General features: G+C 31.9%; 2 protein-coding genes across 2 annotated transcripts; one reads left to right on the top strand and one right to left on the bottom strand.

Annotated features, from left to right (window-relative positions):
- The first annotated feature begins 259 nt into the window (after positions 1–259).
- Positions 260–1,481, top strand: LOC114261241 (FANTASTIC four-like protein (DUF3049)). Its single transcript, XM_028201483.2, has one exon. The coding sequence runs from the start codon at positions 510–512 to the stop codon at positions 1,302–1,304; it is 795 nt and encodes a 264-aa protein (XP_028057284.1). The 5' UTR covers positions 260–509; the 3' UTR covers positions 1,305–1,481.
- Positions 1,482–8,057: 6,576 nt separating this feature from the next.
- Positions 8,058–13,672, bottom strand: NLP1 (nitrilase-like protein 1). The gene is made up of 10 exons (XM_082906268.1): positions 13,552–13,672; positions 13,150–13,301; positions 11,957–12,005; positions 10,090–10,181; positions 9,755–9,906; positions 9,616–9,662; positions 9,479–9,512; positions 9,059–9,225; positions 8,680–8,776; positions 8,058–8,564 (listed from the first exon to the last, which is right to left on the bottom strand). The coding sequence occupies exons 2-10, from the start codon at positions 13,230–13,232 to the stop codon at positions 8,389–8,391; spliced, it is 897 nt and encodes a 298-aa protein (XP_082762394.1). The 5' UTR covers positions 13,233–13,301; positions 13,552–13,672; the 3' UTR covers positions 8,058–8,388.
- Positions 13,673–23,819: the final 10,147 nt, after the last annotated feature.

Below are 23,819 nucleotides of genomic sequence, written 5' to 3' on the forward strand. Positions count from 1 at the left end.
CAAATCAAAAATTAACACATATCTTATCACATTATTATAGTTAGAATTATGACTATTTTTTTAAAGTTTCAAACATTTTTCATACATAAAATACAATTGACATAGTGGTGTTTTGAGAAGTTGATAAAAAAATAATTTTTTAACTTTTTTGACTTTTTTGATAACTTATTTATGTAAAAAACATTAAAAAGCCAAAAAAATTGATTTTTTTAGCAAGTTGTCAAAAGACCTCTAGAATTATGACCACCAAATTGATACCAGGCTCCATAGCCACCCATCCCTGTTCCACTTCCCAACTGAGAGAGAGAGAGAGAGAGAGAGAGAGAGAGTACCCTTCCTAATAAAATAGTATCCTCATCCCCCCTCAACTTTATCATCAACCCAACTATATTTTGCCTCTCTCTCTCTCTCTCTCTCTCTAAAAACCCAACTGTATTTTTCCCTTTCCACTGTTCTTTCCAACCACCACCACTCTCACTCAAAACAGAGCACTGGAGACCCATCTCCCCATGGCTGCCTGTGGAAGCCTCCAACACATCTTCGAAAAGCCACTACCCGAAAACCCAACACTCCTCGAGTCCCTCTCTTCGTGGAATCATCACATCAAATCCTCAGAACCCATCGAAGATTCCTCTTTTACAGAAATCTTCGGAGAATTACATTTCAAGGAAAACCCAGAATCATCATCCCCATCACTCACATATCTAAATTCACAATCCAGACCCAAAACTGACAACAATACAAAGAACCCATCAGACTACTTCTCGAGCAGTCACGGAAAGCAGTACAACCACAACAACAGCGAAAGCTTTTCATCTATGAATTCAGAGAGTTTACAGCTATGCACTGAGGGACTTGGGTTCGAAAGCTCTGATGATGTTGAGGATTTGAAAACTAGTGATTGGGAAAATCAAGAAAAGAGAATTAGATTAATCGAGAAGAATCCGACTGAAAATATTGAATTGAAGAAGACAAGAACAAGTGGTAGTGGATTTCCCCCACCAATTTCTTGTATTGGAGAGAGTGGAAAGCCATGTGTGTGCTTCAAATCGTACCGGGAAGATGGGAGGTTTGTTTTGAAGGAAATAAGGATTCCTACTCAGGAGTTCTTGCACGCGAGTCGCGAAGATGGGAGATTGAAATTGCAGTTTTTCAAGTCTGATGATGAAATTGTTGGAGAAGATGAAGAGGAAGAGGAAGAGGAAGAAGTAGATGAATTCGATGATGATCATGAGAGCGATGAATTTGATGGTGAAGTTGATGATGCAGAGATCAGTAACAGCGATGGAGGTGATCATTGGTAAGCTTGAGAAGTATTCAGGTTTTAGTTCTCATATATTCCCTTTTAAATTTACAAATGATAGTAGAGTGGGAAATGGGATGATGAATTTGATTTTGGTGATTTTAAGTTTCTACTTTTTCTAGAGTAAAAATATGGGATTGTTACAAGTTTCAAGTTTGTGGATTTCTATTTCTATTTCTATTTCGCTCTTTCTTTTTCTTTTCTATAATAAGTATATACAATTAGTGGAATAGAAAATTAAGTAAGTTTAATCTAGTTGGCTACCGTACTTTCCTAAGGGTTTAATCCCAAATTAAGAGTGCGCTTTGTTAAGAGTAGGAGATTTTTTCTTATAAGTGCTAAAAAAAATAAATTAGTGGAATAGGAGAAGAAAAAATTACATCTGAACAGATATAAGACTCAAATTTAGTTGCTTTTTATTTATTTATTTTTAATATTCATGAAGCTCATTTGACGTACTGTATGGTTCCATTTTTTTTTTCAAAGAAAAAACTAGTGACCGACTTTATTATAAACACCAAAAGCATTGGATATTTCAAACTTTTCATTACTTTTGTTTCTAAAAACAAGAAGAAAAAAAAGCCAAGCAAACAGGGTATTTTAAGGATTTTTTTTTTCTTTTTGTATTATTTTTGCACCTTTCTTTTTCATGCTAAGGTTTTCCAACAAATTAAAGGAGGAACCAAATCCAATCATAAGCTGACAGGTTTTCTTTAGTAACCAATAATTATTAGATAAGGTTAGAAATATCAAATTTTCTATCAAATGAATTATTAAGGTTACGTTTGGTAGAGTTTCGTAAATATGATTTGAGAGTATGAGTTGTATTTTAAGTTTGTGAGTTATGTAATTATGATTTGAGTATAGAAAATTTGTTTGGTTATGATTTTTTAATAGAGTGTTAAATTGAGTTTTGAATTGTATGTGGAATTGTGTTTTGAAAGTTTGATGTGATATCTGAAATAAGAAAATCTGTTTAGTAATGAGTTTTTAAAACCTAATTCAACCTATAATTGATAATCAAAGAGACAACTCATAACTCGATATCCGTATTTTTATCAACAGTCATAACTAAACTATTTTTAAAATACTCAAATAAAAAAATGATTTTTTTTTCAATTAATTCTTTTTAAGTAATTTTTTTGAATAATTTTTTTTTTCAAATAACTTCAATGTCAATTATTTTATGTCAATTCATTTTTCTGTCAATATAAACATTAAAAGTATTAAAAATATTTTAAAATTATTTAGAAAATTAAAATATTAAAAATATTCTGAAAAATAAAATATTAAAATATTCTGAAAATCAAAATATTAAAAATATTTCGAAAATCAAAATATTTACAATTAAAATATCAAAATATTAAAATATTTTTATGAAAATTAAAATATTAAAAATATTCCTATAAAATAAAAAAATAAAAAATATTTTAAATAAAAATTAAGTTGTTTTTGAGTTTTGAAAAGAGTTTTGAGTTGTGTGTTTAGTTATGAGTTTTGAAAAGTAATAATTATAGATTGAAATGAGTTTTGAGAAATAGATGTAGAATTATGATTTGAAAGCTGTAACCAAATACCACACTCCAATCTGTGATGGAACTATGTTTTGAAATCTAAACCAAAAAGAGCCCAAATGTCTCACATGATCATTGATTTGGTAAAAAATTGAAAATAATATTTTCCATAATTATTTTCCGGCATGGCTCATTTCTGTGATTAAGCATTGCATATGTCAATCAAAAATGTTAGATACGATAAAAAAAAGTATATCATAAAAATATTTTGAATTTGTTATCAAATAACGGGGAACAAAAAAAAATAAAAATACTACATACTCTAAAAATTTTATCAAATGTTTCATATAATGTAAAATTCACATGAGACTCACATTGTATGAATCTTACACCGACATTTGATAGAAATTTTAATAAAATTTTTAAAATCTTTGACATCACTCAACTGAAAAAACTTAGAATTCACCGGCCAAACAATCAAAAAAAAAAAAAAAAAAAAAGAAAAAGTCTTTCACACACAAATTTTTGCGGCCCGTAACATTGCAGTACATCAATTTTGGCACAGCTGTATCTCTGCTACACCCTCGCCCGTCTGTTTTGGGATTAAATAAATAGGAAGAGATTAAGATAAAAATATGATTATTTAATATTGTGTTTGTTTGTAAAATTGTGAAAGAGATTAGGATGGAAGAAGTGATATAAATAGAACTTAGAAAGGAGATTGAGATGGAGGAGGTGGAGATAGTATTAGAAAAATAATGAGGAGATTATAAAAAATTTATTATTTTTATTTTTTATATATTGGGAATTCTATTTTAAATATTAATGTTTAATTTTTTATATATTGAGTTTTATGGAATAAAACAGTTACAAATAGGATTTATTAAAAAAGAGTCATTTTTTATTTATTTTATTATTTTATATAAAAATAATTTAACAATTCCTATACTAATAATTATTATCAAAACAAATATAATTTTACTTAATTCCTTCACTATAAATCTCTCCACTATAAATTCCTTCCATTTTATTTCTGAAAACAAACCTATCCTACTTTGGTAAACCATATGGCTTTGTCTGGTGACTTCAGCAATAAATGGCAACCAGCTATAAAAAAACGCCCAGTGATAACAATAAGCACAGCCTTTTAACTTTAAGCTGTCTTTATCTTTTTCGATTTCTTTTTGTTTTTTAGTGATTTTTCTTTTAAATTTAATTTTTTTTTAGGTTAATCTGAACTAAACAATTTTAAAAATTAAAAATAAAATTATAAAAGGTTCACTATGCACGGAAATAAACAAACGTTTTATACCTTTTTTGACAAACTTGAATTCTTTTCATCTTTAGTAGACTTCTTTTAAATTTTCACAAGAAAAATTCTCCCCTCCCACAAAACTCATACAAAAATTTTAACAAAAATAATATAACAATACTATTATTATAAATAAATTCATCTTCAATAATGTTTTAATTTGAACTAAAAAATTCACAATGAACCATATTATTATGTATAAATTTTTTAATTGTATAACATTACTCTTTTTATAATATTAAAAAAATATATATTTACCTATAAATCATATATAGGAAAATATTAATCTATTTAATTGTAAGAGTTTTCTTATGAACCAATTAGTTTTTTTTGTTTTAAAAAGTTGTATTTATTTGATTTGATACTATTTGAATTTAAGTGAATGTCCTTTTGTAATTCATTTTGTCAATTTTCTAATTTGTTTTTGAGATGAGAATGAAAATGTGAAGTGTGGAACATTCTTTTTGAGAGAATTGGTGACTGAAATGTTAGTTATCGAACGTGGAAATTTACATTTCTATTAGTGTGATTTTCTAGCATACATTGGAGTGTTACGCTTAGAAAAAATACACTAAGAAATTAGTGTATGTTACATTGATTGGAACATTACGTTTGAAAAAAATACATTATGTTGTTACATTTGATAAAACTACACTAAATAATTTTTGTGTATTACATTGATTGAAATTTTACGTTTACCAAGGAATTTTTTTAGATTGTTATGTTGTTACGTTTGAGAAAAGTACAAAAAAAATTTAGTGTGTTACATTAGAGTGTTATGTTTAAGTTACATTAAAATTTTTTTTTGAAGTGTTATATTTAATAATTTCAACATGATGAAAAAATTCACATTTGTCTCTCAACACATAATACACGCGTTTATACTTACTCTTGATGTAATTCATATTAGAATGGGACATTTGAGTCCATAAGAAAAAAATAAAGGACCAAACAATCCATATAATTACTGTTTGTTTCCACTTTTCAAAAAACACTTTTCAGAAAATTCTACGTTATTATTTTTCGTGTTTTTTTGTTTTTACTGATTTTTTTTAATATTTTAAGCAATTTTTTTTTTACTTTTTAGACACACCTAACATAAATACACCTAAAAAGTAAAAAAATTGTAAAAAAAATCTTTTAAAAATTCACTAAATACCAAAAATACAAAAAAAATACAAAAATTCAATACATTTTTTGTATTTTATGTATTTATTAAATTTTTAAAATATTTTTTTCACAATTTTTTTACTTTTTAGATACATCTAATTAAGGTGCATCTAAAAAAGTAAAAAAAATGTTTAAAATTTAAAAAATATTCACTAAAAACAAAAAAATACGAAAATCAAAAAAATCAATTTTTAAAAAACTTAATCCAGAAAACTCAAACCAAACACACTAGTGTTTCATCCAAAAAAAATTGACTCAAAATTGATAAAAATTAATTATAGATAAAAAATAATAAATCCGCCTCGTTTGAAGACTAAATATTTTAGCTAAAAAGTCAAAAAAATCATTATAAATTATCATATATTTTTTTTTTACATTTTTACATATATTTTCATTAAACGTCATGGGCAATACATGTGAACATAAAGGTGAAAACTTCAAAGTCATGACAGCTGATTAACACCTCATCAGTAAAGATATCCCAGCATGGAAATCCTACAGGCTTACTGCTACTAAAAAGCACTAGCTAAAATGTTATCAAAGAATCAGAATATAAGAATATTTAACACAATATTTCAATAGGAATTGATAATTAAAAAAATTTAGAATCAAAACAGTCTGTACCGGAGGAAAAACCGATCCAAAAAACCGAAATTTCTGTCTATCTCAGACAATCGACTCAAATTCACCAGTTTTTCTTACAGCCCCACACACACAAAAGAAGCATCACAAGAAGAAAAGCATAATGGAGGTCTGATTTGCAAATCAATCTCAATTATTGTCAAATGAAGATTATAAAGATGATGATAGTTTTCCAAGTTCTCAAGACCTGGAAAACATTAAGGCTGTGTTTGAATTTAGATTAGTGGAGAGAGAAGAAAATAAAAAGGAAAAAGATAAACGAAGGTAGAAACTTTTTTTTCCCCTTTTCCTTTCACAAATAAAAAAATTCAAACAAAACCTAAATAAAAGTTGTGGGAAGAACAGACATCAAAGTAAACTTTATTCTTTGCAACATTGAGATAAAAGATTCCAGAAAAGTTGGAGATAAATGAGAAAATATGCAAATTTACAAATCATAATACGAAATGAAACATTCAGCACCTTTTTAGACTACAAAGAACCATAGGTAGGTATTGTGCATTTGGTCCATGACATGTGACCCCAAAAAAAGCACACCTAGTTTAGACTTTTTTTCCTGCCACGAGTAAAGATTTGAAATGAACAGGGTGGTCCTGGCCTAGCTGTTCTTAATCACCCAGCACAAAACAGGTACTAAAAACCAATTTAACAATCATTAAATGGGTAAAAACTAAATAGAAATTCATACAAACACCTAAAGTAAGTTCTAATCTAGGAGCTTCACTAGACACCCTTGAACCAACATAAAAACTAAAGACCTTTGCTAAATAGGATTTAAAATTAGTAGGAATAAAACTGAATACATGGAATGTAAATTTAACAACAATAGAAGTGGAAATAATGGAGAAGTGAAAATTGAAAACCAGGGTATAAAAAATAATGAACAGTTTCGGTACGTAAGTTTATTAATAAGGATGGTGAGATTGGAGATGATGTGATCAATATAATCAAAATAGGTTGGCTTAAGTGAAAGAATGTGTCCAGCATATTAAGTGATCGGTAAATATCAGCAAAATTGAAAGGAAAATTTCATAGAACTATAAGACAAGCGATGCTCTATGGGATAGAGTGTTGGACAATTAAGAAATAATGCTTAGATGCATGTGTGGTAAGACTACAAAATATATAATAAAAAATGAATATATTCGTGAAATAGTAGAAGCAGCACCCATTGAAAATAAATTAAGAAAGAATAGTTTAAGATGGTTTAATCATGTACAACGAAGACCTATAGATGCAACGGTAAAAACGAATGATAGGATCATCATAAGTGGAGAAACTAACGGAAGGGGAAGACCAAAGTTGACAGGGATGCGGTAGTGAAAAAAGATACAAATTTATTTAATTTAAATGATAGGTCTTGACATAGTTGAATGGAGAAAAATGATTCATGCAGCCGACCCACTTGATTGAGACATAAAGCTTAGTTTGGTTTGGTTTGATTGTTACACTTCAAACCAAGATTAAATAGCCTATGACTTTTACACCCCTATTGCTAACACACTCCAGCATTATTATATGTTTTGTTTGAGTGAGCATACTGGAGAATAGGTATCCGCCAAGCTAAAATAAAAAGAGAGAGCACAACAAGACGAACAGAGACAAAACAAATTATTTTCTAGTCAAGAATACTCTCTTTTCTTTCCTTTTTTCAAATAGATTCTTTTACTAAAGAAACATAGAGCGATCAAGGACAACAACAACAAATTTCTAAACCAGACACGTGGCAGAATATATCCCAGGTCTTCTAAACCTCAATTTTTTCCTTTTCATCTCAGGGCAATATATGGACAACAACAAAGACGTGTGTTGCTTACTAAAGGAGACTTAATATAAGGCCAAAGTGCATCCAAGCAGCTGCACCAATTGCCCAAGATCAAGAAAAACATGGTGAAACATTAAGGAAATGCATCACCAAGTTTATCCACAGTATTATTTGCAGCCATATATACAAGATTTCTATTGATAATTTTGAAGTCCTTAATACCGTGTTTGTGCTATTTGTTTAGTTGAGCAATTTAACATCAGAGTTGAATATTATACGTATTTCAAACATATCTAACAAACCAACAAGGAATATAGTGGAGAACATAAAGAAAAAAATAAGTAATGTGAATACTGTAATAAAACACCTCATATATTTAATAAATACCATGCCAGCAGAAGAACAAGGTCCAAGAGTCAACAAAGTAATAGCTGAGATATCAAAAGGGAAACATGAATGATTGATATTTTGGATCACCACATATTGATCTATTACTGGAAACAAAAATTTGATATTGGACGGTCCAAAAGCAGGCATATCTTTAAAATGCTACACGTAGCATTTGACACGAACACAATCAACGTGCTATGTTTCCTATTTCCCATGAGAATAGGAAGTGTTGTAGAAGTAATTCTATTCAGCAACACAACAAAAAGATACTGATAGGATAAGATATGTAAGATCAAAGTTTGGGATTGCTGCCATCTAATGTCAGAAGTACCTTGTATAAATCTGGACGCCGATCACGAAATACTCCCCAACTATGTCTCTTGGATTTGATCTTGTCAAGATCAAATTGGGCTACAAGAACAGCTTCGTCTTTATCATCAGCAGACGCAACAATTTCTCCAGTGGGTCCTGTTCATCAAGGTAAAAATGTTAAACCATATCTGTCAGCTGTACGAGTCCAAAATTACAATATATGAACAAGCATTTAACTCTACAAATGCTACAAGTCAATAAGGTGGAATACCTGCTATAAAAGAGTTGCCATAGAATGTGATCTCACTGTTTCCATGCTCAGTCTTGATGATCTCCTTCCCAATGCGGTTTGAAGCAACTAGAGGTACCTGAATTTATCTAAATTGATTACTTTGTTTTTATCATTTCATGATGCAACATTATGATGAAAATATTAAAGCAAGTCCTTGGTTTTGGTCACCACAAATATTGATAACAGGGAACCAATATTACTTTGAGACACATTTACTTGTTCCATGTTACTTTTCATTGGCTAAATAAATAATATAGGTTGTAAAATAAATCAGCCTATTCATCATCAACTCTTTACATAAGGCACATGAAAATTAAGAATAGACTAGAGTTTCTCGTCATCAGAATATGAAAATTACCAAATTGGCCCCAGCATGCCCTTGCATCACTCGCGTCCAGTGATCACGAGAATCAAGTCCTGTATCTTGAGGTTCAGATCCAATAGCAGTAGGATAAAATAATATTTCTGCACCTTGGAGAACCATAGCTCGGGCTGCCTCTGGAAACCACTGATCCCAGCAAATTGCTGTCAAAGAATATACAGCAGTTCGATTAGAGATCTTTACTTCTTTTCTGCTTTTCATGATTGTTGGTAACATATTTACATTGCAAAGTTGAAGCCCAAATTACAAACAGCAATCTAAAGGTATGATTTCTGTAAACATCCTTTGTATATATAGCCAACTGCATTTGGCATCATCGGAATAAATTTACAAACATGCTCAAAATACTAAATAAACAAAGTAAAAAATAAGGAACAAAAAAGAAAAAGTTCTTACCAACTCCAATTTTTGCAAATTTAGTTTGAAAAACCTGTTTACAAATACCAGAATGGTAAATGGAAGTTCCATAAAAAAATAAAATAAAATAAAAGCAAGTCACCATCAAAGTTGGTGTATTGAAATATTAAACATACCTTAAAGCCAGTGTCTCCTGAATTAAAGTAAAACTTCTCCTGGTAACCTGACAAGAAGAACTATCCATCATAATCAAATTGAATTTAAAAACATGGCAGATTAAAGGTTAGGTTGCAACCCACGGCCAGATCCACGTACCTGGTCCATCTGGAATATGGGACTTTCTGTAGAGTCCAAGATCCGTGCCATCAGCATCAATTATGGCTACTGAATTGTAATGGGCATTGTTTGCTTCTTCAAAGAAGCTAACTGGTATCACTACCCCCAACTCTTTTGCGAGTTTTTGCATCCTAAAGAGCATGCACATAGCCATATCATAAATGTTCAACTGGATTAAAATGTCTATGCAGTTGGAAGCCAAGGCATGTTCTTTTGTTCTTGTGATATGCCATACCCATGGCCTCCATAGCATACAGCATAGGGGTCAGTTAGCTGAACAAAGTTTATAACCTACCAAAACATGGGATATTTACCTTAATATTGTAGGGTGGCCCTCATGAGGCTTAGCTCGCTGAAAGAAATCTTCCCTTTGTGCTTGACAAAAGTAGTAACCTTCAAACAGTTCCTGCATGCACCCACAAGGGCATAAGAAATGAATGCTTAGACAATATCAACTCTTAATCACCAGGTTAAAGAAAGGAAGAGGAGGTGAGGTTTAACTCTCCATCAATTAAAGAAAGAAATAAAGAACCATATAAAAGCATGTCATAACAATCTATCAGAGAGAGAAAGAGAGACCATTGCCATCAGCTGTGACAAAAACTCAGTGAAAGCATGTTGAAACTACGTTTAATATTAGCATCATTATGCAGAATTTCAAAATGTTTCCATTAAAATTCTGTAAGCATTAACGGAAACCAAGCTAACATAGCATCAACTGGACCATATATTGTTTCAAAAGCTGTAATCCTTTACTGTAGTGATTTCTTTCCAAGTGACAATATATACATGTGTGTATATATATATTTATAAGCATATACGTGTCTAAATATACCCTATCAATGATGTCCTTTCTCCTTTCTTGTTATTCCCAAAATTATTGTATTTCAATCCATTTAAGTGAAAAAAGATTCTCGGTTCTTGTTTTTTTCTCAAACTTGCTGTGTGCGCTTCCCATTTCAAAACGCCTATGAACCATCTCTTTTTTATCTTTATGCTTGCTCTTAACTTTCTTTTTCCTCATTTGTATTCTCACATAAGAGCATCCAACAATGCCTTTATATATTTTCCTCAAGTCATGCTTTATCACTATTGGTGTTTCAACAAATTCAATTTTTTAATGTCCACAAGCAAAAATTGGAAAATAAAAACTTCCCCCCAAAATTAGCCACTTCCATTCTTTTATCAGCAGTTGACAGTTTAATTTACCGATGATAGAGAATGGCAATGACAAGTGATTGATTCAAGACAAGTTTAATTGAGTCCTAATTCAAAGATGATACAAACTGAGCTACAAGAAAAAAATGGATCAATCATATTTTCTAAATTATCCACTAGAGACGCTTTCTTTTCTTAGGTCCATGTCTTCTATTAAGACACATTTTCTGTATTGGGTCTTCCATGCCCATAACACCTACCTCTTAAAGCTTTCTTCCATCTCATGCAATTTTTGGTCTTTCATCACACATGATGAGATATTTTTAACTTCACCTCACTCCCCCCCCCTTAATTGATGCTATTCAAGTTTCTTTACATAAGCATTGGCTTTTTAATCCTTTCTTGTGTGACCAATCATCCAATGGAAAAAAAATCATTAATTCAATTTGGATCATTTACAGGCATGATTCTTCCGAGATACCCAATATTTCATTCTATAAACAACAGATGGTAGAGAGCTATTCATAGAAGTTTCCTTTATTTCATCTATCAGCTCCTCACAGAGGAAACAAAGAGGATATTGAATGTTGAAGAGTAGACTGCTGATAAGAACAAAAACTGTACTATAGAACACAAGGAAGAAAGGACACTTGTAAGTTGCAACACCATGCTACACCTTCGTAGTCAACCAAAAGATTAAACAGTAAGGCTTATTTCTAAACTTATTAGAGCTGAGGAAAAAGGATATCAAGGTCTTCAATTGCACAAATAAACATTGATTACTCTCAAATTCATATCATTCAGCATTTGCAAAAGGGACAAAACATTTTAGGCGTTAAGATTAATCAGCAAGTTAAAAAAATACTAGAGCTTCATATAAACAAATAATCTTAAGGCATAATATAGCATAAAGATAAATTGGGCACAAACATTTGAAGTGCGGAAGAAATATTTCTGCAAGAACAGCAAGCAAGTTTGATAATTTCAAGAGGGTTACACATTCAAATCATCTAGAGCATTTACCTGAATAAGAATGATGTTTGCTCCCTTCCCATGAGCAGCTCTTACCAGCCTGTCATGAAGAATATCACTTAGGAATACCAGATCGAATGCCACAATGTATATCTATATATATATATAAGTTATTAAATTCCATTCAATGCATCCAATTTACAAGATTTGAAAAGCAAAGAATGAAGAGTTACGTGATTACAGAGAGCACCAGCCCGACCCCCTCCAAAAACCAATAATAATAATAATAATAATAATAACAATAAAATAAAATAAAAAATAAGGCAGGGTGGGGGGAGTGGGAGTTAAGAAATGAATGAAGAGCTTCCAAGCATCCAAATTGCAAATAGATTAATATATCGACCAAAATACTAGGTCAAATAGTTGATTAATCAACATGTAATGACTAGGAAGAGAGTAACAATAATAAAAGGGGATGAAACCAGTATACTGTGTGCATAGTGTTTGACATATTAACAGAAGACAAAATGTCTAAGCATTTCTAGGAAGGAAGCTAAAAGTTCGAGGGGATGAATCAAGGACATCATAAAAATTCAAAGCATGAATTGAGACTAAATTCAAACCATATATATCATCCCGTATATGTTTAGACTAGGGACCATCGGACAAATCTCATGATATTCATTATTTTCAATGCGATGCTTCCACAATGAAAAGTGCCACTGGTTCATCTCTCCATCAAATCAAATTGGCCTTTGCACACACGCATTTTAGACCGAAGTAACCGAACAGACCCACTAATTGTTTGGATTGGATACATCAAAATACATGTTTTCTTTAAATTTTATGTTCTGCTCTTAAATCTGATTTTATGTTTTTTTATTAGCAAGTGAGCAAAAAATAATAATTTTTAGGAGTGTCAGACCAAACCAGTAACTGATTTTTATTTTATCTTTGATTAAAAAACCAGTAACTGATTTAAATATGCACAATGAATGGGTTCATTGCAAATGAAGATGTCTAACAAAAATACAATCTAACACATATCACAGATCCATAAAAGAAATACATACAGAACAAGATTATCAAAATTAGCTCAAAAAAGTTGTAATTGAACTTCGGTGAACTGTTGTATTGATTACGACAAAACCCTAAACATAATCAGAGATTGATTGTTGCGTTTTTTGAGTTTCGTGACCTAAAATTGATGAAACTAAAGGTAGGAAGAAGAAGAGTGGAGAGACCTTTCGGCAGTGTTAACATTGGTGGAAACATCGTCTGAGCAAGCGAATTGCAGAGCTGAGACTACCACTCTCCTTCCCTCCATTTTCGCTCACCAAGTCCCCTCAATTTTCCTAGTCGGAAATTCCATGTGGAAATTGGATTTTATAGGCATCTTGGGGGTGTTTGGGAAGAAAAAAAATAGCCAAATTTAGGCTAAAAATCACAAAAAAACAAAATAGGCTAAAATAGTTAATAAGACAAAATATCACATCAAATCCATAATCATTTCACTTTTTCTCTCACAAACATCACATCCAACCACAAAAAAATCCAATCATCTTCCCAAACACAAAAATTTTAGCCTACTTAAAATAGCCAAAAACTAAAATAACCTACTAAAATAACCACTTCCCAAACGAGGCCTTGTTAAAATTGAGGTTTTCAACACATATTGGTAAAGCAATCATTGAGTTTTATTCTTTCTTTTCTTTTCTTTTTTTTTTTTTTTTGAAAGAAAAAAAAAATGTTTCATAGCATGCAGATGACTTAAATAAATGTATTTTTTATCTTTTATAAAAAAATGTGTAGAAAAGTAGAGAGATAATGTGATAGAAAAAAGATAAAAAAATAAAAAATATGTACTTATTTAGGATAGTCAAACTTAAACTCAATCTCAGAACAAATATTTACAAGAGTAAATTGCTGACTTTTGTTGTGATTGAAAAATTAAAAAAACTTTAATGTCCCTAGTATTATTGAAAAAAACATAAAAATGCTAAACATTCCAAACTTCATATTCTTTTTAAGGGATATGCAATTATTACCTTTGTGAAATCTTGTATTTTTTAGGTTATTAATTAGTTAAAATTTTAAATTTGAGATTAATTTAATTTACTAACAGCTCAGAAGTTAGGATATTACAGAATGGTATCAGAGTATAGGGATTACGATATTACAGAATGGTATCAGAGTATAGTGATTAAGTCTTACATAAGATCTGTTGAGTGATTAATATTTAGATTCAATATTTGAGGTAAAAAAAATTATTGATATTTGAGATTAAAGCTTATCATTTAAGGAGTTAGTAGTTATTAAATTTTGGAGTAGTAGAGATTATGAATTTCGAGGATAAAATTTGTTTAAAAGAGATAGATTGTAAAATCATGTATTTTTGAGGTTATTAATTAGTTAAAATTTTAAATTTGAGGTTAATTTGATTTATTAACAGCCCTGAAGTTGGGGCATTACAACCTTTGAATTTAAATTTCAAAATATAATTTCTTAACGATGTGTTTGATTGGGGGGGTTTGAAGAGAGATTTAGAAAAAGAAAATAGAAAAGATAGGTGAAATGTGAACTAGCAAATATTTTTGTTTAAACAAAAGAGCATAAAGACTAGACTAAAATAAACAGAAAAGCATAAAGACTAAATAAATTTTTAATCAAAACAAAATACAGATTAAAATAAACTGAAATAATAGTAACTTACAATAGACTGAAATAAGAGTAACTTACAATTGTTTATTGTTTACTGGAAACTGGAAATCATTACTTTAAAATACAAGTTCTTCAAAATATATATTATAAAATAGAGAATTTTAAGAAAAGAGTTTGAGAGAGTTTTTTGAAATCTCCCAGAATTTCGAATGAGTTCTTATGACTAAGGAGGTCCTTCTTTATAGAGATGCAAGTGACTTCAATTCCTCTCTCTTCTCCTTGGAAAAAATTCATGGGCCAGAAAAAGCCAAATGTGAACTATGAAGTTATATGGGCTCTACTTTGCTGCTGTGAAGGTTCACAGGTTCTGTTTGTACTTTTTGTGGTGAGTGACTGAAAAGACCATTTTTTACTTTTTTTTTTTTTTGAAAAGTTGGAGGGGCATGACTTTCATAGTGACTGATTGGGAATTCAAATATATTCAAAAGCAACTTTTCTCGAAAGAAGAGTATTGATTGAAGCTTTTGAATATATTGGTATCCAATGTTAATGACTGTGTTAAGCATATGGGTCCTGAGCATCTTGGTATTGGGAGTCATATGGATCATGACTAGTAGAGGCTTTAGAAGAGGCTAATCAATCTGAAATATTGTCTTCATCTTGTGACTTGGCTTGGGTCAATAATAATTTCGTTATCTGGATGAGTTCTTCATTGTTTGTTTCTAACTTGGGCTTTGTTTTGGGCTTTGACTTGGATGACTTGGATTTGGGAGGTCCAGAGCTGGCTGTTGGGCTTCTAAGTCTAACTGTTGTGAGAGGAAGTGGGCTTCTTTGAGTGACTGAAGCAGTTGGGTTTTGCTGAGAGAACTTGACCATTACTGGAGTAGGAGCATAAATATTGACTAGAAATTCTTTTTGAACTTGATCAATAATGCAATGGGCTTTAAATGCATCCCACAATTTGACAAAATATTGTCTAATGACTATGTTATCTTCAATATGATATTGCCATTTGAATATCCAAGGAACTTTATATTTGGACATGAAATGGACCAATATTGGAAACTGACTCTTGTGTTAACACAATTTGTAGACTATGGAGAAATGAGTGACTTGATCCATAAAGTTTGAAGGGATGATTTCTGGGATGGCACTATATTGAAACCACCATCTCAGAAACCATGAAGGAATTTTTGACTTGAATTGGTGATCAAGGGAGAAAAACCAAGAGTGACTGTATGTTTCATTTTAATGCAAGAGGACTTTGAACCATGTATCAATATAATCAAAATAACTATATTGTATTGTATGATCAGGAAGATCTCGCAACAAGAAAGGAAGACCCCATTCATCAAGGGATACAATGTTGTGCGCACATTTGCTTTTGCCACTGACCCTTTTGCTTCCCAATCAATTACACCCATGCCTCCTAATTATCCATACCGGTCAACATCAAGAACAAATTATGTTCTTAAAACTCAATCACCTAAACTGTCTTACAAAAAACCAGTCCACAAAAACAGTCATAATGTAATTGACCTAGTCAAAACCTATTTCCTTCCTAATTGGCCTTTCATTCCATCTTATCTAGACAAGTCAATTTCCTTCTACAAAGATATCTTCTTCCATCATAAGTCCAAGGGTTGACTGGTTGGAATAATAGCAAGTGGTTTAGAGAAAGCTTTTAACTTGACATCTATTATTAAGAAAAAGAAAATAGATTAGCATCCACTAAAGACATCTAGCCTATCTGTATGGAAATTGAGAAGATTTGTGTAATGAGCAATTAAATTGCGTCAGCTAGCAATTTGGTAAAATTGGAGGAAGGGATCTTGGTCAATTGACTTTAAGTAGGCTATTTCAAAGTTATAATGGTAAATAATTTTGTGATAGAGGGTGATTTGTAGTCTGTGGGTAGAATAATATAGAGTAGGCATTTTTACTATGAAATTCGTAATATAAATACACTTATGACTTTCTCTATCCACCTTGCAAAAATTCAAGGGTAAGAAAATCAGGGATAGAGTTTTGACTACCAGGAATATATTCAATATCGAAATCAAATATACTTAAAATAGATTGCCAATGGGCAAAAATGTGCTTAAAAATGTGCTTATTAGTAATGTTTTGAACATCTTTTTCTAAAACATATTTTGCCCTTTTACAATCAATGCGTACTAGAAATCATTGATTTAAAATATCATCTTGAAATTTACTAATACATAATACAATAGATAATTTTTTTTTAATTGTACTATAATTTTTTTTTGTACTTTGTTCCAGATACCAAAGTGAAAATGAACAATTTGTTCAGATGACTTGAGATGGACTTGCTGAAGGAGGACCCCACCATAACCAATGTTAGAGGCATCAATTTGAACAATTTTGAATGAATCTTCAATAGGAATACCAAGACAAGGTAAATTCTTGACATATTTTTTGACTTGTTGAACAATAGTAGTATGATTAGGAGACAAGGAGGAGGATTGTGAAAACCCACATTTAATTATTTTTAAAAGAAAATTAATTAATTAATTAATTTTATCCAGAGTTTATCTGAAATATATATTAGTGTAAAAGTTAGTTTTAAATTAACTCAATTCAGTCACTAACAATGACATTATTAAGAATAATAATTTTGTGGGTGTTCAATATTTGTTGTTTATAATTTTTTTTTTCATAAGAATCCAACATGATAATTATTCTTACTAAAATAGCTTAGTTAAAAATCTTTAGTGTATCAAATCTAAGAAACCCACACAAATACACCAAAAAAAAAAAAAAAAAAAAAGAAGAGAAGAATATTTCGGCAGAGAACAACACTTGGATTGCATGCATATTAACTCGAATATACTCCTTCGAACTAGAAGATTTGATGGGACTAAAGGGAATGATTAAAAGAGAGAGAGGGAGCCTCAGGGAATCTCTCTGTATATACATATATCCATACATGCAGACAAAGAAATTAATCGGAGAGAGAGTAAAAAAAAAAAAAAAAAGAAGAAGAAGACGAGGGAATTCCTGTAAGCAAGCTTAGTAGAAGAAGAAGAGGAGGTTAAGGTTGCATATTTTCCTACCATTTCACTATTCCATTTCAATCCTACAACTAAGTAAGAAAACTCTCTCAACCCTCTCATTTTTTTTAGTTGTTGAAATTTTCAAATTATAGTCATGTGATAAAATAACTAATTTATAGATAGAAATTTATATATATATGTATATAAATTTTGTGATGTGTATATCAAATATTGAAAATATTGATAGTTTTAAAGTTATGGTATTATTGTGGAAATAGACTTCCATGTGTAGTTTATACCATTAAAGATAGGATTGAAGATTTTCTTTGGTCCTTGAATCTGCCAGAAAATTTGTACGAATTTTTAGACAATTTTATACTCAAAATTTGAAGATGATTTCTTCTAAAAAGTTGTTGATAATGATGTCTAGTTCATCCAGGAATTTTAGCAACAATTATTGAACTTTGTACGAATTTATAAAATGTTTTAATTAAATTTGAAACTGTAAGACAGTTTTACTATATGTTTGAAAATTTATTAAAAATTCTATATTAAGTCAAATTTGGTAATTTATAACTAAAAGATGAAATTTGAGAAGTCTAGTTTCATAATAAATTTTTAAATTATGGAATTTATTTATAAATTTAAGTATGGAATTAATTTAAGAAAATGTGATAAATCTGTGTCATAAACTTTCTTGGAATTTTTAAGAATTATTTATAATTTATTTTTGAAAAATGATTTCTTAAAAATGACCATAACATGTTTATTGAGTATTATGTAGATTTTTATGAATTTTAGAGTTGTACAAGTAATTTATTTATAATTTTATTTGGGAAATATATATTCTGAAAATTTTGGCAGATTCAGGAGGAATCAAAAAAATTACCTCTTCAATTGTTTAATTGGACTAAAATAAGATGATTTCTTCTACAAAGTTGTTTAGAATGATGTCTACTTCATCCATGCATTTTTGCGACAATTATGGAGTTTTGTACGAATTTATACAGATTTTTAACCAAATCTGGATCTACAGGCAGATTTTACTATGTGTTTGAAAAATAATTAAAAATTTTATATTAAACCAAATCTATTAATTTATAAGCAAAAAATGAAATTTGAGAAGTCTAGTTTCATAAATGTGATAAATCTGTGTCAAAAACATTCTTGGAATTTTTAAGAATTATTTATAATTTATTTTTGAAAAATGCTTTCTGAAAAATGACCATAACATGTTTATTGAGTATTCTGTAGATTTATATAAATTTTAGAGTTGTATAAGTAATTTATTTATAATTTTATTTGCAAGATATGCATTCTGAAAATTTTGACAGCTTAAGGAGGAATAAAAAATTATCTCTTCAATTGTTTATTTGGATTAAAAAATTAAATATTGTGCTAGTCTAATCTTGTAGGTTAAAAATCCATGCATGTGTATAATTATGATTTATTGGTATCTAAATTATTATTTCATACCATGGTTTAAATAAATTGTTTATTTAAATTTTGTACAATTATTTATTATTATGTGATATATGTAATATTTTATGTTGGGAATTTTAATGAGTTGGTATAACATTACTTGTAATTCAAAATTAGAATTATTTGTGATTAATATCAAAACTAACTAAAGTGATTAACGACATATACAAAGTTAACAATTGAGGGTTAATACCGGTTGTTCAGGGTGAGCCCTGGTTTTTAATAATTTTTACATAAATTGTGTCGCGAAACCATAAGATGGCACGGGACTTATTTGAACCCTTATCGGTATTTGGTTTTGGAATAAGGGTGGATATACGGGTGGCACGCAGGGAGGTTACATATCCCTGGTAGACCGTTCCCTTGGGGCAGACCATGGATGCCACAGTTTGGGTATATAACTCTGGGTGTGGGCATCTTTGGTAGTTCTTTAATATTTGACTAAGGGGGGTTTCCAAATTAACTGTGGCCATGGCTTAGTGGTTAGTAAGAAAATCTCTTTGGTGAGATTTTGAGTGTCACCTAAACTATTAAGATTGTCAAAATTATTATAATGGTTGTTACATTTATCACGCTATTGAATTTTACTATTATTTTAATTGTCATGATTTGATTATTTTCTCTTAAAAAGAATGGTAGGTTGGTTACGTTTTCTTACTGTGTTGCAAAACTCATGGCATATATTTTTTTGCCCTAGTGTTTTGTCACGACCCGAACCCGCCCCTATGGGTTAAGGCCATAAGTGGCTAGTAATCGCAAGATTGCCTACGGCCTCAAATCAATTAAAACAAAACTCATCAGAGTAAAAGGGCCAAACGGAAGAAAATTAAAACTTTGTCTGTAGAGCTGTGCTTATATGCACACCATAACATTCCAAACATTTATACGTTAATAACTCACATCAAAATGTGCATTAACACAAAACATTGTACATACAGGATCATACAAGTTTAAGTCAGTCGAACCCAAGACTTATATACAAAAGTAGTTCAATGCTTTCGCCAACATAACAAAACTATAAACAAAAGACAAAAGCGAAGACAGTCACGTGCGTGAGACGTTTGGGTTGACTCCTCAATACTCTGACTGTTTCTCACAATTTCACCGAGGCTGGTTTTGGACGTCCCTTGGCTCACCTACATGTACATGAATGAGCGTGAGTGAATGCCCAGTGAATAATACCAAATGAGGAAGATACATAAGCAATTATTGAAACAGTTACAGCAAACGGCCTTTGGCCCAATCATTTATATCTATCGGCCTTTGGCCCAATCATTTATATCTATCGGCCTTTGGCTCAAACGTTTATGTCAGTCGGCCTTCAGTCCATTCATTCACATCAATCGGCCTTCGGTCCAATTATTTATGTCAATCGGCCTTCAGCCCAACCATTCATGTCAATCGGCCCTCGGCCCAATCATTCGTATCAATCGGCCTTCGGCCCAATCATTCATTTCAATCGGCCTTCGGTCTAATCATTCATATCAATCGACCTTCGGCCCAATCATTCATGTCAATCGGCCTTTGGCCCAATCATTCATATCAATCGGCCTTCAGCCCAATCATTCATATCAATCGTTGTCCACCATTCAGATTATTGAACTTACAAAACTTACGTATAAGTAAACAATTGGACAACAGTATATTTCAAATATCTTGTTAAGATATTACTCACAGTGATTGGCTTGTGGATTTGCCCTGGAGCTTGACCCTACACATTCCATGAACACAAAAAGGGGTCACAAACAATTCGATCCATTCTTAAAATCACATTTTCCTCTTTAGGCTTTATTCTTATCTCTTTAATTCAATTACCATGCTTAATGTATGCCTAAGAGTACTTGGAAGTGAAAAAGAACAGAAAACAGATCTCAGAATGCATAAACAAAATTTCAGAAAACAGGGTACCCGCTCGAGCGTGGACTTCCCTGCTCGAGCGGACCCTTAAGGCCTGCAAAAGTATTGGTTATGTCAAATTTACGCTCGAGCATGCATTCTGGCACTCGAGCGGAAGGCCTATCTACCTGGCTCCCCGCTCGAGCGGACACCATGTCTGCAAAAAGTACTGGATGTTTCATTTTTACGCTCGAGTGTGAATTCGGACGCTCGAGCGGAAGTTCATCTTACATAGCTCCCCGCTCAAGCGTGAACTTTCCCGCTCGTGCGGACATCATGGTCTGCAGAAAATATTGGGAGCACGAAATTCACGCTCGAGCGATGGTTTCCCCGCTCGAGCGGACATCAAATTTCTGGGAAATCCAAAACATGTTCTTGAGCTCAAATTCGACATTCCAACTACATTCCTTGCATACTATGGCTCCAATTTCACATATACTTGTACTAACATGGTACCGACACTAAAATACATCAACATGGAGCTCAATTTCACAAATTGATCACATGCATGCCCCAAATTAACTCAAACTCATGCATTCAAGGTTTCCATTTTTAATAAACAACATGCATGCCCATTTTGACTTTCATTTTCACTTCTAATGATGCAATTAGTGCTCATTCCCATGAAACTCAACAAAAACATGCTTACATGTGGGATTACACTTCCAATCTTTCATAATTTACAATTTGCATGCTAGATTTTGTGATTCCATAGGTATTCTTTACATGCATGCACATATCAAGCTTTAATTCCAACAAAACCAACTCAACTCATGCTCTTGGTTACAAACAAACCTTGAACACACAAAATTACACATTAAACTCATGAATTCAAGAATCAATTGCTTACCTAGAAGCCCAATCTATGGTTAATTTTTGAGTTAGACTTCAAACTTCCAAGCCTTCAAGACCAATTTTGATTCTCCTACACTCTCCCTCTCTCTAGTTCGGTTCTCTCTCTATCTCTTGGAGTCAAAACCAGCCAAATGAAAATAAAAGAGGGATTTGAGTGTATTGTGCCTTTTTGCATAAACTCACACTAGCCACAATTTAATAATAAGAAATAATTGGGCACTAATTCACCAATTTAATCAACTTAATCTGGTCCGAATCAATTTTTCAATTAAACTTCACCGTAGGCTCTAAAAATTATGCCAAGTACAATGGCGCAATCAATTTCGGGTTCTGTGGCCGATAAGGCTTTCAATTTAATTTCCAAAGCAGATAATCAGACAAATATTCCTACGGTGAACAGATAGAAATTCAAAACCACATATTTTCACATAATTGCATACAAAATCATATTAAACACATAATCATACTCATATTAAGGACCAATAATCGTATTACGGAACATGGATATCACAGTTTTCCCCCCTTTAGGAAGTTTGGTCCTCCAAACTTATTTTACCTTCGTCGGGAAACAAATGTGGATAGCGTAGTCGCATTTCCTCCTCTTTTTCCCATGTAGCATCCGTCCCATAGTGTTCCTTCCATTCCACTTTCACCATGGGGATGGACTTGCTTCTCAATTGTTTCACTTGCCGATCAACGATTCGTTTCGGCCATTCGGCGTACTCCATATTTTCGTCAACAGCTACCCGGTGATAATCAATCACATGAAACGGGTCTCGGAGGTAACCCCTCAACATCGACACATGAAATACATTGTGGATTTGCTCAAATCCCGGTGGCAAAGCAACTCTATAAGCAACTGAACCAAGCCTTTCCAAAATCTGAAATGGCTCGATGTAACGGGGCGACAACTTGCCTTTCTTTCTAAACCTGGCTTGGCCTTTCATTGGGGACACACGAATGAACACATGGTCACCAACCTCATACTCAAGAGATCTTCTCCGAACATCTGCATAGTTCTTTTGTCGGTCCTGAGCTGTTTTGAGCCTTTGCCGAATAATCTTGATTTTCTCAGAAGTGTCTTGCACAATTTCAGGCCCAAGTAAAGCTCTATTCCCGACTTCTGTCCAACAAATAGGTGATCTACACCTTCTACCATACAAAGCCTCGTATGGTGCCATACTGATGCTGGAGTGGAAGCTATTATTATAAGCAAATTTCGCAAGTGGCAGATAATCTTCCCAACTCCCCTGAAAATCCAAAGCACACATCTGAAGCATATCTTCCAAAGTCTGTATTGTTTGTTCTGATTGCCCATCTGTCTGTGGGTGGAATGCAGTACTGAACCTTAGTTCTGTCCCCATAGCTTCCTGCAAACTTTTCAACATAAATAGTAACCAATCTATAAGCAGTAAATGTAGTTTTGACAGGCAGAAAATGTGCAGATTTAGTCAGTCTATCAACTACAACCCAAATAGAATCCATACCTCGAGAAGTCCGAGGTAGGCCAACAACAAAATCCATAGTCACATGCTCCCACTTCCATTCAGGAATAGGGAGAGGTTGGAGTAGACCGCCTGGTTTCTGATGTTCAACTTTGACTTGCTGACACTGAAGACACTTGGACACATATTCTACAATCTCTTTCTTCATCTTGGGCCATTAATAGGTTTGTTTCAAATCCCGATACATTTTATTATTGCCCGGATGCATAGCAAATATGGATCTGTGGGCTACATCTAAAACCCTCTTCTTTAGTTTCGGGATATCAGGGACACACATTCGGTTTCGGAATTTCAACACTTCGTTTTCAATACTGAACTCCGCTTTCGGACTTGTCTCAAATTCATCAATCACTTTCCTGAGGAATTCATCCTCTTTCTGTTTCTGCTTGATTCCTTCAATGATTGCCGGTTCGGCTGTAATAGCGGCTATCAATCCACCCTGTTCACACATTACCACTTCAATTTCAAACTTCTCAAAGTCTTACAAGATCTCTTTCT

This window comes from Camellia sinensis, chromosome 14, assembly GCF_055761805.1.
Source record: "Camellia sinensis isolate YWXY chromosome 14, ASM5576180v1, whole genome shotgun sequence".
Classification (NCBI taxonomy): Eukaryota; Viridiplantae; Streptophyta; class Magnoliopsida; order Ericales; family Theaceae; genus Camellia; species Camellia sinensis.

Excerpts from the sequence above, each read along its gene's own strand:
- NLP1 (XM_082906268.1), bottom strand. The coding sequence starts at position 13,232 with ATGGAGGGAAGGAGAGTGGTAGTCTCAGCTCTGCAATTCGCTTGCTCA. Across the intron at positions 9,907-10,089 it reads GGCCACCCTACAATATTAAG|GATGCAAAAACTCGCAAAAG; the intron begins GTAAATATCCCA and ends CATGCTCTTTAG. Across the intron at positions 8,777-9,058 it reads GGCATGCTGGGGCCAATTTG|GTACCTCTAGTTGCTTCAAA; the intron begins GTAATTTTCATA and ends AGATAAATTCAG.
- LOC114261241 (XM_028201483.2), top strand. The coding sequence starts at position 510 with ATGGCTGCCTGTGGAAGCCTCCAACACATCTTCGAAAAGCCACTACCC.